Below are 13,617 nucleotides of genomic sequence, written 5' to 3'. Positions count from 1 at the left end.
TAGGCAAAGAGCCAATGTGCAAAGAAAGAAGGGAAATATGGATCATAAACGTTTAAGTGGAGGAGCTAGAAAAAAAATTCAGCAAGAAAAGAAAAAAAAGGAATCAGTTTTACTTGAGAGTGTTCCAAATATCTCCAGCTTCTTCAGTACAAAGACATCTGCTGAAAGCAATTCTATAAATGCTACTGCAAATTCAGCTAAGGTTAGCAATGCACCTGAGCTAGCATGTAGCTCCCAAGATCCTGAGACCACTACAAGTGTAGACACTGAACCAAATGCTTCTGATGCTTATGATTCAACCAATTCAGCAGTAGCCAGTTGCTCGGATGAATGTGAGGTCACTGCACCTCTGGACAGCATAGAAAATGAGCTGAATCTTTCTTCAACACCATCTACAGTGACAACTCTACCTAGTGATCCCGCTAAATGGGCTGAGACCCTCACTGAGTCAATGAAGGAAGTTCTTATTCAAAGAGGTGCAAAATCATTTCACAACCGTCACAGCCATTATCCAGCTTCTGTGAGGAACAGTGGGCTAGGAGGCAAAACCCGATGCCTAAACAATGAACATTTTACTTCACACTTGCCCAATGGACAACGAGTACAAAGAGAGTGGCTGATGTACTCTCCCTCTACTGGTAATGTTTACTGCTTTGCATGCAAACTGTTTTCCCCAAAAACGCATTCTTTTGTGACAGGCTATTGTGATTGGAAACACTCAGAAAGATTTGGTGAACATGAGCGAAGTGCTGAGCACATAACCTGCATGCAAGCAGTCTTGAACCGCGCCAAAGGTGCCACAGTTGATGCAGACCTGTTCAAACAGTTTCAGGCAGAGAGCAGCTATTGGAGGCAGGTGTTACAAAGAGTTGTTGCAGTCATTAAATTCCTTGCAGAAAGGGGCCTTGCATTTAGGGGTAAAAATGAATCGTTAGGGTCTCCTCTCAATGGGAACTACCTTGGTATTCTGGAGGTCCTGGCTGAATTTGATCCCTTTCTAAAGGATCACATCAGAAAGTTTGGGCAGATGGGTCGAGGTAATACCTCATATCTGTCCTCCACCATTTGTGAGGAATTCATTGAATTGATGGGTGCAAAAACCAAACAGGCTATAGCAGATGAACTGCAAGCAAGCAAATACTACTCTATCATTGTGGATTCAACCCCAGATTTATCTCATGTGGACCAATTGACATTCATATTCCGTTTTGTTAGCAAAGAGGGCAGTGTTGTTGAACGCTTTGTGGGTTTTGAGCCCATTACTAGCCATACAGGTGAAAGTTTGGCTAACTGTGTCATGTCTGTGTTGGAAAATCTAGGGTTAGAGCTGTCAAATTGCAGGGGGCAGGCTTATGATAATGCCAGCAACATGTCAGGGAGGTATAATGGGTTGCAGGCTCACTTAAAGAAAAGCAACCCATTAATACACTATATTCCATGTGCAGCTCACTCTTTGAATTTGGTGGGAGTCAACAGCATTGACAGATGTGGAAATGAAGTCTCTAAGTATTTTGACTTGATTCAGTCTATTTACAACTTCACAACTGCATCCACACACCGATGGGACAGGGTATTTGGCAATTCCAACATAGATCTCACACTTAAAGCTTTATCCAACACACGTTGGAGTTGCCGTGCAGAATCTACCAAAGCACTGTGGCAGAACTACAGTAAAATAAAAGCAGCACTACAGGTTATTTCCACTGATGACACAGAGAAACGAGACACACGAACTGAAGCTGACAGTCTAGTGCGGAAGCTGGATTCACTTGAGATGGCCTTCATGGCAGGCTTTTGGGACACTGTTCTGTCCAGATTTCAGGCCACAAGTCTGCAACTTCAAAAAGCAGACATGGACCTTGGTACAGCAGTTAGATTGCTGGAATCTCTGCGCACCTTTGTTCTCTCCCAAAGAGATCTATTTGATCATTTTGAGCAGAAAGCCTTAAACATGTTGGGTGGCACCCCATCTTACAGGGCTGAACGGACGAGGAAACGTAAAAAGTTTGCTGATGAATCAGCATCCCCAGATGTTGTGCTTGAGGGAAGGCAACTGTTTCAAATAGAGACATTTATTGCCTCTATTGATCAACTGAGTTCAAGCCTTAATCACCGTCTGGAGGCCTACAAACATCTGAACAATTTGTTCAGTGTCCTTTTCTCTTTGGATACAGAGTCCAATGCTTCAGTCCTTCACAAGGCCAAGATTCTCACTGAATCATACCCATCTGACCTCAATGAAAGTCTTGGACAGGAGCTTATACAGTTCAAATCTTTTATACAGCTCAACAACACTGATGAGGAGAGGACCCCTTCAGGACTGCTCAAAACAATAATACATTTTGGACTACAGCCTACGTTTCCTAATACATACATTGCGCTACAGATTTTTCTCACTCTACCGGTCAGTAACTGTGAGGGAGAACGCTCATTCTCTCTTTTGTCAAGAGTAAAAAATGAGCTGCGCACAAGAATGACTCAGAAAAGATTAAATGCGTTATCTCTAATGGCAATTGAGAGTGAGCTGACAAGAGAGTTGGACTTCAATGATGTGGTGGATGATTTTGCAAAATTGAAAGCACGAAAGAAACCCCTTGCTTAAAGGTGCACTGTGTAAGATTTTTAGGTTATTTCCAGAATTCACCCATTCACTAATGTTAGGCTACCTGTTTTCATGAATACTTACCACCACCATAAAATTCTAAGTATCCATTATGACTTGGAGAATTGCACTTTTGCCATTTCTGGGAAGTGTCACCTGGATTGTGAAGATAGGATTGACTTTAGGCAGAAGCTTGGTGCTTTCTCTGGCAAACTGAACCTCAAGCTTCATTCTCTGCAGCTTTGCATTCTTGTGCAGACTTTCATCCACAAGGAACTTTTCAACTTCCCCACTATCGTGAAGGGGCCATCAAAAGATTTCAGTGTGTCCAGCATGTCTAGTCTCTTACTCTCCTTTCTTTGAGCCATCTCTTGTTTCTCATCTGCCCTACTCTCGAATTTTGCCTTCATGAATTTACTCCAGTTGAGTTCAACCTCCCTTTTTGCTTGTGCTGCTGCCTTGAAACCTCTGAAGCTCCTGGCTCTTCTGTAAAATTATTGACCTATTGACTGCGTTCAGTGTGCCCAACTTCTTCAGTTTGTAGTCCACCTTGCCACATTGTCTCTCCATCCCAATGTTGTGCACAGGGGTGCCATCAATGTTACTAGCCTGTTCACTGACAGGGTCCATTGGGAAGGTCTCCTCATCCATCCTCTGCCTGGCCAGGACAGTCTTCAGATGGAGCAGCATGAGATCTGTCAGCTGCTTCACTTCATCCAAGTATTCGGCAGCCACGTCTGACACTGAGTTCAGGACATGTCCAGTGCCTGTCCAGCCACTATAGCATTCTTGGAAATGGGCTATCTTGACCTGCATGCAGCCCTTGTACCATGAACTGGCCTACACCTTTCTTTGTGGTGCTCTCCGATGCATGTTATCATTTTACCTTTCTCCTTCTCCTCAAGCTTAACCACAAATAGATACAGACTTTGAGCCTCAATTTGCTGCACAGCTGCCGTTATGCCAATGTGTTTTCCTAAGATATTATTTTATTTTTAATGATAGAAGGGAGGAAAAGGGGGCAAAAATCATGTCCGATTTAGTTTTTTGGGTGGGTTGGGGGGTTTATTTCATGATAGCTACCAACTTCCAATACATAATATCTCTCAAATGACCCAATGCACCATCACTGAAGTGGGCGTAATCATTTTCAAAAATGTTTATTTTTAGGCCATTTATCCCCTCCCCCTGTGTCTGTGTGAAACCTGTGCTTGTCAGTGTCTGTGTGGTATACCTAATAGTGTGTGTGCAGTATGTGCACTCTTCTGTACAGTACAGTGTGCATGTCTGTTCACAGTATACAGTATTTCTTGCATAGTGCGTGCGTGTGTGTGCGCCCACACGCGCGGGGGGTTGAGGGGCCAAGACCATGTCAGGCCCAGGGGGCCAAAATTTCTTAATCCGCCCCTGTTTGTGACAACGTGGGACTTAATAAAAGACCTATTTTCAACCGCCTTTGCATCTGGGCTCCAGACACATTGGGCCGTCCTCCAAAATTACTAAATTTAAATCCTTTGTGACTTTACAAATCCCGGTTATTTAGAGATAGGTCCCAGGTTACACCGCAATATATATTTAAGGTTCTCCCAACAGTAGCTTCAGAAATGGTTTCCTATTCATTTAATAGTTTTTCACCCAGTTCAAGACCATTTGAATTTGTTATTTAAAATGTTATTATTGCGGTTTGTACAGAGGAAGAAACAAAGACAACAGGGACGTTGTTTAACTCTATGTTTATTTATATATATTTACATATTTATATATATATATATATATATATATATCCATCCATCCATCCATCCATCTTCTTCCGCTTATCCGAGGTCGGGTCGCGGGGGCAGCAGCCTAAGCAGGGAAGCCCAGACTTTCCTCTCCCCAGCCACTTCGTCCAGCTCCTCCCGGGGGATCCCGAGGTGTTCCCAGGCCAGCCGGGAGACATAGTCTTCCCAACGTGTCCTGGGTCTTCCCCGTGGCCTCCTACCGGTTAGACGTGCCCTAAACACCTCCCGAGGGAGGCGTTCGGGTGGCATCCTGACTAGATGCCCGAACCACCTCATCTGGCTCCTCTCGATGTGGAGGAGCAGTGGCTTTACTTTGAGCTCCCCCCGGATGGCAGAGCTTCTCACCCTGTCTCTAAGGGAGGGCCCCGCCACCCGGCGGAGGAAACTCATTTCGGCTGCCTGTACCCATGATCTTGTCCTTTCGGTCATAACCCAAAGCTCATGACCAGGCCTGGCCCTAACCAATCTGGCGCCCTAGGCAAGATTTTAGGTGGCGCCCCCCCCACATCGGCAGTGAAGTGTATATACTCACAAGAAACCGAATAGCTTTGTCTTTGACCTTTTTTTTTTACTTAAATAAAGCAAATTAACATATTATATGAGAATGTTATGATTATCTTTAACCGAATCACAGCAGTGCTCAAATTAAAAAACAGCATTCCCTCTCATGTGATATTGCTTAATTAACATTAATGACGTGCACTTTAACAACTAGGCTTACAACTATACCTAATATATAAAGGGGTGGAAAAGTGACTATTACCTGCAGGGCAAACATTAGCTAACCAGAAGGCAATAACAATGTAAACAAAAAACACCTGCTTATACAAATGTCCCTGAGGAATGTAAGGTGGGAGTACTGTAATTACCTAACGTTACATTATTATTTTCCATAACAATTTAGCCCCCTCCACAATATTAACCCGACGTTAAAACAGAACTAGCTATTTATTGATTAACAATTGCCGAATCATGTAACATTAGCTTAATGCTAAAAAGCCAGGTTACTATCACATTCTGTAACAGACAAATAATTTCATGTAGGCTAACGTTACCTACCTGCTACCTCTGTCTTTTTCTCCTTTCTCCTCTTCTTTTCTCTTTTTTCTTCCCTGGGCACCTGACAGTTTTGGCCGTTTTGACATCTTGTGTTGATTTTTTGATGTGGTAAGAGTCATGATACGGGAAGGGAGGGGGCGCACTGTGCGGCGGGATGGGGGGTGTAATGTTGTAACAAATAATATTTCTATTAAATAGGCTTTACTTTGCATTTTAATTAACGTGGGATTATTTTTTGTATTTAGAAATAATAGTACCAACTTTTTTTTTTTTTTTTCTCCAACATTTGTGGCACTGGCGTGGCGCCCCCTGATGGACGGCGCCCTTAGAATTTGCCTATACGGCCTATGCCACAGGCTGGCCCTGCTCATGACCTTAGGTGAGGATGAGAACGTAGATCGACCGGTAAATTGAGAGCTTTGCCTTCCGGCTCAGCTCCTTCTTCACCACAACGGTTCGATAAACCGTCCGCATTACTGAAGACGCCGCACCGATCCGCCTGTCGATCTCACGATCCACTTTTCCCTCACTCGTGAACAAGACTCCTAGGTACTTGAACTCCTCCACTTGGGGCAGGGTCTCCTCCCCAAACCGGAGATGGCACTCCACCCTTTTCCGGGCGAGAACCATGGACTCGGACATGGAGGTGCTGATTCTCATCCCAGTCGCTTCACACTCGGCTGCGAACCGATCCAGCGAGAGCTGAAGATCCTGGCCAGATGAAGCCATCAGGACCATATCATCTGCAAAAAGCAGAGACCTAATCCTGCAGCCACCAAACCGGATCCCCTCAACGCATTGATTGCGCCTAGAAATTCTGTCCATAAAAGTTATGAACAGAATCGGTGACAAAGGGCAGCCTTGGCGGAGTCCAACCCTCACTGGAAACGTGTCGGACTTACTGCCGGCAATGCGGACCAAGCTCTGACACTGATCGTACAGGGAGCGGACAGCCACAATCAGACAGTCCGATACCACATACTCTCTGAGCACTCCCCACAGGACCTCCCGAGGGACACGGTCGAATGCCTTCTCCAAGTCCACAAAGCACATGTAGACTGGTTGGGCAAACTCCCATGCACCCTCAAGGACCCTGCCGAGAGTATAGAGCTGGTCCACAATTTCACAACCAGGACGAAAACCACACTGTTCCTCCTGAATCCAAGGTTCGACTATCCGGCGTAGCCTCCTCTCCAGTACGCCTGAATAGACCTTACCGGGAAGGCTGAGGAGTGTGATCCCACGATAGTTGGAACACACCCTCCGGTTCCCCTTCTTAAAGAGAGGAACCACCACCCCGGCTGCCAATCCAGAGGTACCGCCCCCTATGTCCACGCGATGCTGCAGAGTATTGTCAACTAAGACAGCCCCACAACATCCAGAGCCTTAAGGAACTCCGGGCGGGTCTCATCCACCCCCGGGGCCGTGCCACCGAGGAGCTTTTTAACTACCTCAGCAACCTCAGCCCCAGAAACAGGAGAGCCCACCACAGATTCCCCAGGCACTGCTTCCTCATAGGAAGACGTGTCGGTGGGATTGAGGAGGTCTTCGAAGTATTCCCTCCACCGATCCACAACATCCGCAGTCGAGGTCAGCAGAACACCATCCGCACCATACACGGTGTTGACAGTGCACTGCTTCCCCTTCCTGAGGCGGCGGATGGTGGTCCAGAATCGCTTCGAAGCCGTCCGGAAGTCGTTTTCCATGGCTTCGCCGAACTCCTCCCATGTACGAGTTTTTGCCTCTGCGACCGCTGAAGCCGCACACCGCTTGGCCTGTCGGTACCTGTCCGCTGCCTCCGGAGTCCTATGAGCCAAAAGAACCCGATAGGACTCCTTCTTCAGTTTGACGGCATCCCTCACCGCCGGTGTCCACCAACGGGTTCTAGGATTACCGCCACGACAGGCACCAACTACCTTGCGGCCACAGCTCCAATCAGCCGCCTCGACAATAGAGGTGCGGAACATGGTCCACTTGGACTCAATGTCCAGCACCTCCCTCGTGAAATGTTCAAAGTTCTTCCGGAGGCGGGAATTGAAACTCTCTCTGACAGGAGACTCTGCCAGACGTTCCCAGCAGACCCTCACAATGCGTTTGGGCCTGCCAGGTCTGTCCGGCATCCTCCCCCACCATCGCAGCCAACTCACCGCCAGGTGGTGATCGGTAGAAAGCTCCGCCCCTCTCTTCACCCGAGTGTCCAAAACATAAGGCCGCAAATCCGATGACACAACTACAAAGTCGATCATGGAACTGCGGCCTAGGGTGTCCTGGTGCCAAGTGCACATATGGACACCCTTATGCTTGAACATGGTGTTTGTTATGGACAATCTGTGACGAGCACAAAAGTCCAATAACAAAACACCACTCGGGTTCCGATCCGGGCGGCCATTCTTCCCAATCACGCCAATCCAGGTTTCACTGTCGTTGCCAACATGAGCGTTGAAGTCCCCCAGTAGGACAAGGGATTCACCCGGGGGAGCACTTTCCAGTACTCCGAGTGTATCCAAAAAGGGTGGGTACTCTGAACTGCTGTTTGGTGCATAAGCACACACAACAGTCAGGACCCGTCCCCCCACCCGAAGGCGGAGGGAGGCTACCCTCTCGTCCACCGGGTTGAACTCCAACGTGCAGGCTTTGAGCCGGGGGGCAACAAGAATTGCTACCCCCAGCTCGTCGCCTCTCACTGCTTTCAACGCCAGTGTGGAAGAGAGTCCAACCCCTCTCGAGAGAACTGGTTCCAGAGCCCTTGCTGTGCGTCGAGGTGAGTCCGACTATATCCAGCCGGAACTTCTCTACCTCGCGCACAAGCTCAGGCTCCTTCCCCCCCAGCGAGGTGACGTTCCACGTCACAAGAGCTAGCTTATGTAGCCGAGGATCGGACCGCCAAGTGCCCTGCCTTCGGCTGCCGCCCAGCTCACAATGCACCCGACCTCTATGGCCCTTCCCATGAGTGGTGAGCCCATTGGAGGGGGGACCCACATTGCCTCTTCGGGCTGTGCCATGGGGACAGGCCCGGCCACCAGGCGCTCGCCATCGTGCCCCAACTCTGGGCCTGGCTCCAGAGGGGGGGCCCCGGAGACCCGCGTCCGGGCGAGGGAAATCTGAATCCTTGTTGTTTCATTCCCATAGAAGTCTTCGAGCTGCTCTTTGTCTGATCCCTCACCTAGGACCTGTTTGTCTTGGGAGACCCTACCAGGGGGCATGAAAGCCCCCGGACAACATAGCTCCTAGGATCATTGGGACACGCAAACTCCTCTACCACGGTAAGGTGGCAGCTCAGAGAGGAGAGATATATATATATATATATATATATATATATATATATATATATATATATATATATATATATATATATATATATATATATATATATATATATATATATATATATATATATATAAAATAAATGATGTGTGTAAATAATCCAAACTATGTGTGTGGTCTGCGACTATGTGTGGAAATGATAGCAGGTTGCGCTGGCTTAAGAAGGTAGGTCTTCTCATCAGCGACAGGTGTGTTGATTGCTGATGATTGAATGCAGCCGCTTGCTGCAGCTGTAGTGGCGCACGCTTGGCGCGCTCCTGTAGGGGCGCACAGATGAATGCGCACCACTGTGCGCCCGGGCCGTGACAGTTATAAGTACCTCATTTTCTGGACGATAAGCCGCTACTTTTTTCCCAAGCTTTGAACCCTGCAGCTTATACTAAGGTGCAACTAATCTATGGACTTTTCTTTGCTGACGTCCATATTGTTGTATATACAGCAAACTTACATAGTAGTAACACCGACACAGAGACTAAAAAGGTGTGTCATTGTTTATGATATGGCGCCTTCTTTTGGACAAGTGTGCTTACTGCAGGTGCCTCTGGTTGAAAGTCTCGAGTAATTCCTTATGTTTTGTGCCTTGAACCAGAATGAAATGTGCTGTTCCGTCTACTCGTCGTCTATAGCATTTCTACTCGTATGGGTTCCTTATTCATCACTTCAAGCAATGTTTGAAAGTTTTAAAATATAACTAAAACAATGCATACCATGTAAATTTTCACATGTTTGATAATGTGTGTTTTAATGCATATATCTACATGCTATCACAATGTAATCAAGCTAGCATCATTAGATTAACTAATATGTTAACACATTTACAAGTGTCTGTGGCAATGGCATTCTTCAGTAAAATTACCAAAACGTCATGGTGGAGTTATTGAGTCCATGACAATGACTTTCTGTTTTGTTTGATCAGCTGTTTTACTGCCGTGTTACAGGCACCATTTGGAAACAGTTAAGGTATGTAAATAAACATTAACTCTGTAAATATCTTATTTTATTTATATACTATACTACTAATATTTGGAGGAAAAAAAGTTCTTCTAAAATTTAGTGGGTGCGGCTTGTATACCGATATCCAGAAAGTACAGTGATAGTGTCAAATGCTCTTGTCCGGTCCATAAACACTCTGACTGTACACTCTTTGCAATATACTGCATTGGTAATGTATTCTCTTTTTCCGATTAGTGCAATCAATTTTGAAATGTTAGCCGGCCAAAAACATCAATAAGTATGTGTGGAAAAAATAAGTTTTTGTTTTTTTCTTTGCTGTTGGCCACCATTTAAAAACCAAGCAAAGAATTACAATGTTTAATATTCATAAAGCAGTTATTACAATGTTCATCATGACATTTTACCTTAAGAAACATTGACCAATAAGGTTAACTTCTGGGAGGTACAAGGGGTCAGATCTTCGCTCTTCAAGACATAAATGGGGCGTATAACAGAGGCTTAGAGAGAAAGCTGTCAGAGCTCCAGCTTCTCGTCTCTTATTCTTCGTGATGGAGACTGAGGACCAACCAGAGCTCTGCTTTCCACAACTCATCAACATCTCCTGCAAGAAGCCAAAGTCTTATCAGTCTGAAGGTGTTTTTTTGAGTGTTCTGCTGTCCATCATCTGCATCTTCACTGTGGTTCTCAACCTGCTGGTCATCATCTCAATCTCCCATTTCAGGCACTTATTATTTTCCAAGGCTCACAGCAACATTTTTCTAATGTGTCGTGAGTAGTGTGTGTGACGTTTATACTCTGGCGTTGTGCAACTCTAATATCCCAATTAAGTTATCTTGTTACATTTCTTTAGTCCACTAAGGACATATGTTGTCTTCTTTATTTCTTCCTTGTTTACAGGCAGCTCCACACTCCCACCAACCTTCTTCTCCTCTCTCTCGCTGTCTCTGACTTTCTGGTGGGCCTCCTGGTGATGCCTGGAGAGATCTACTTGGAAGCATCCTGCTGGGCCTTTGGTGATGTTCTGTGCTTGTTGTATAACTATGTGTCCTTCATTGTGACGTCTGTTTCAGTGGGAAACATGGTATTGATATCAGCCGACCGTCATGTGGCTATTTGTGATCCTCTGCATTATAACACCAAAGTAACTGTAAAAAGAGTTCAACTTTGCGTTTGTCTTTGTTGGTTCTTTGCTCTCCTCCTGTGTAGCATCATTTTGAAGGATCAACTGGCTCATCCGCAAACGTGTAGTTCCTGCTTTGGAGAGTGTGTCATTAATATTGACCTTGGAGGAGGGATTCTTGACCTTATTGTGACCTTTTTCCTTCCTCTCGCCATCATCATCACTCTGTACATGAGAGTGTTTGTGGTTGCTGTGTCTCAGGCACGAGCCATGCGCTCTCATGTTACATCAGTCAAACCACATTCAGTCTCTGGAAGAGCAAAGAAATCTGAATTAAAGGCCGCCAGGACTCTTGGTGTCCTTGTCCTTTTCTTCCTCGTGTGTTTCTGTCCATTTTACATTTTTTCTCTGGCAAGTTCAACCTTTTCCTCATCTGCAAAGTACGTTCAGTATCTGTTCGACTTCAACTCTTGTTTAAACCCGCTGATATACGCCTTGTTTTATCCCTGGTTTAGAAAAGCTGTTGTACACATTGTCACGCTGCACATATTGCAGCCTGGCTCCCGTGGAGATAACATAATGTAGGTGAACAAGGTGTTTTTTTTTATTTATTTAACAGAACTGACCTGTTTGACACAGCTTGCAGGCAACTGTACATTACGTTCCTAAAATGCTTACATGTTCATGAACTTTAAGAGCATTTTGCTGTACTGTCTTCTTCTGTACATACTGTACACATGTTATTAAAAATGTATAGTAAAGTTTCAACCCTCATAATTTACGTTTTTCACCTTGTGAATAAGATTTGGCTTTTATTGGCAATAATATTATATATGTTAGAGCATTGTTTGAGTGTGCCGCAGTGATTTCCTAGAAAATCAAATAACTAAATTACATTTACAATAAGGTCAATGTTTCTTACTGTTAACAACAGAGATAAAATGTTCATGATTTTTTACAAATAAACATAACAAACATAAAACCAAAGTGTTGTGTGTTCGAATATACTTACCATAATTTGACTGCCAAGAAAACTACTGTTTTTAATTGTTTTTATGGTAGACCGTAAGCATAAGGAATCACTCACCTCTTTGAACAGACCAGACAATTGCTTAACTGGCAGTAAGGATAAAGATCAATATTTTTGTCCATATGTCTATAATCTAAGACACATTTACAAAACATGTTTTACCAATGAAAGAGTACACGTTTGCGGAAAAAAATCACCACCTAAAAGAGGTGTGTTAGGGATTAACTTGCTCCAAACTTTCCTATGTTATCTACAAAAAGAACAATAATAGTAAATGCTATTATTATTATTATTAGTTGTAGAAAAAAAAATACTCAATCATTAAATAAAAAAATGTCAGCACTTGAAAAATGTGTAATAGATATTAACAGGTGTGCTAAACATGACCATCTGCTCAAACCGATTGTTTTGCACTCATTAAGAATCCAATTCAATACAGAATAGGGCCCCAAGTCGTTATGAATGCAACATTTGTATATTTTGACACTTTGAGTTCCCCAAGAGCTTGTTAAAGACAAGGTTTGCTTAAAGGGGCCCTATCATGCAAAACCAACTTTTCTTACCTCTTGGTACTTGTTTTTGTGTATTTGGGAAATGCTATAAGTCTCAAAAATGTGTAATCAAACCATGAAGAAATATATGTTTAAAATCCAAACGAGCCGTTTGGAGTTTGAGACGTATGTGACATATTTTGCCTTAATGACATCAGCGGCTATTTACATATTTGGTAGAGCAAGGGTGTCAAACTCATTTAGCTTAGGGGCCACATGGAGCAAAATCTATTCCAATGTGGGCTGGACTGGTAAGATCAAATTCTGAAAATGTACGTCCATCCATCCATCCATTTTCTACCGCTTGTCCCTTTTGGGGTCGCGAGGGGTGCTGGAGCCTATCTCAACTGCATTCGGGCGGAAGGCGGGGTACACCCTGGACAAATCGCCACCTCATCGCAGGGCCAACACAGATAGACAGACAACATTCACATTCACATTCACACACTAGGGCCAATTTAGTATTACAAATAATCCTTCAAATGGAAACAAACATGTTCCGTATGGCGGGGGAAGGAGACGACACAACAGCAGGGATCAATTCAATAGGTTTATTGAACCTGATAATATGTTGGGGTGTGTATGCTACTCTAAGTGAATGGTGCAAGACGATGTGAAGAATTAGCAATGTGAATGTTACCAGAGGTAACAGGGGGGTCAGGTGTAGAGGGAGACAGAGAGCTCTCCGCCACCGGCCATATTTGAGAAACATGTACCACAGGGTGACGCTTGACCGAGGGTGGGAGAGCCAAACTTACAGATGCAGGGTTGACAATGGTCACAACTGAGAATGGTCCAACAAAACGCGGAGCCAATTTTTTTGATGGTACCTGAAGGCTGAGGTCTTTGACAGGCAACATAACCAGTTGTCCGGGCTGGTAGGATGGAGCTGGGATGCGACGCCGGTTGGCACTGCGGCGCATCCTCTCATTGGCCTTTTCAAGTGCCGCACGGGCAGCTCTCCACACCCTCTGACACCGCTTGATGTGGGCCCTTGTAGAGGGAACTGCGGCCTCTCTCTCCTGCTGCGGAAACAAGGGTGGCTGATAGGGTGGTAAGCCGGTAGTGAAGCTTTTCATGGAGTTATAAGCATACTCGACCCAGGGGAGGATCTTGCTATAAGAGGCGGGCTGGCGGTTAGCCACGCAACGCAGCATGGTCTCCAAGCTCAGGTTAGCACTTTTTGCCTGCCCGTT

The 13,617-nt window shown here is 45.1% G+C and overlaps 2 protein-coding genes across 4 annotated transcripts in view; both read left to right on the top strand.

The window, feature by feature from the left end:
• LOC133663288 (trace amine-associated receptor 13c-like) overlaps positions 1-11,643 on the top strand; it is a 29,116-nt gene extending 17,473 nt beyond the window's left edge. The window contains exon 2 of the mRNA XM_062067655.1: positions 10,618-11,643. Coding sequence (XP_061923639.1) covers positions 10,618-11,425 — 808 coding nt within the window. The 3' untranslated portion in view covers positions 11,426-11,643. The remainder of the gene's footprint in view (positions 1-10,617) is intronic.
• Positions 1-13,617, top strand: part of LOC133663287 (trace amine-associated receptor 1-like) — a 55,865-nt gene that overhangs the window by 17,811 nt on the left and 24,437 nt on the right. Inside the window, exon 1 of one of the 3 annotated variants that reach the window (XM_062067654.1) lies at positions 10,616-10,733. The exons of the other annotated variants lie outside the window; for them this stretch is intronic. The gene's annotated coding sequence lies outside the window, so the exon portion shown is untranslated. Of the gene's footprint in view, positions 1-10,615; positions 10,734-13,617 lie in introns of those variants that run through there. 3 annotated transcript variants of the gene reach the window in all.

Source organism: Entelurus aequoreus, linkage group LG13 (assembly GCF_033978785.1).
Source record: "Entelurus aequoreus isolate RoL-2023_Sb linkage group LG13, RoL_Eaeq_v1.1, whole genome shotgun sequence".
NCBI classification, from domain to species: Eukaryota; Metazoa; Chordata; class Actinopteri; order Syngnathiformes; family Syngnathidae; genus Entelurus; species Entelurus aequoreus.
The sequence above is the reverse complement of the archived record's forward strand: the minus strand, read 5'-3'. Positions and strand labels throughout refer to the sequence as shown.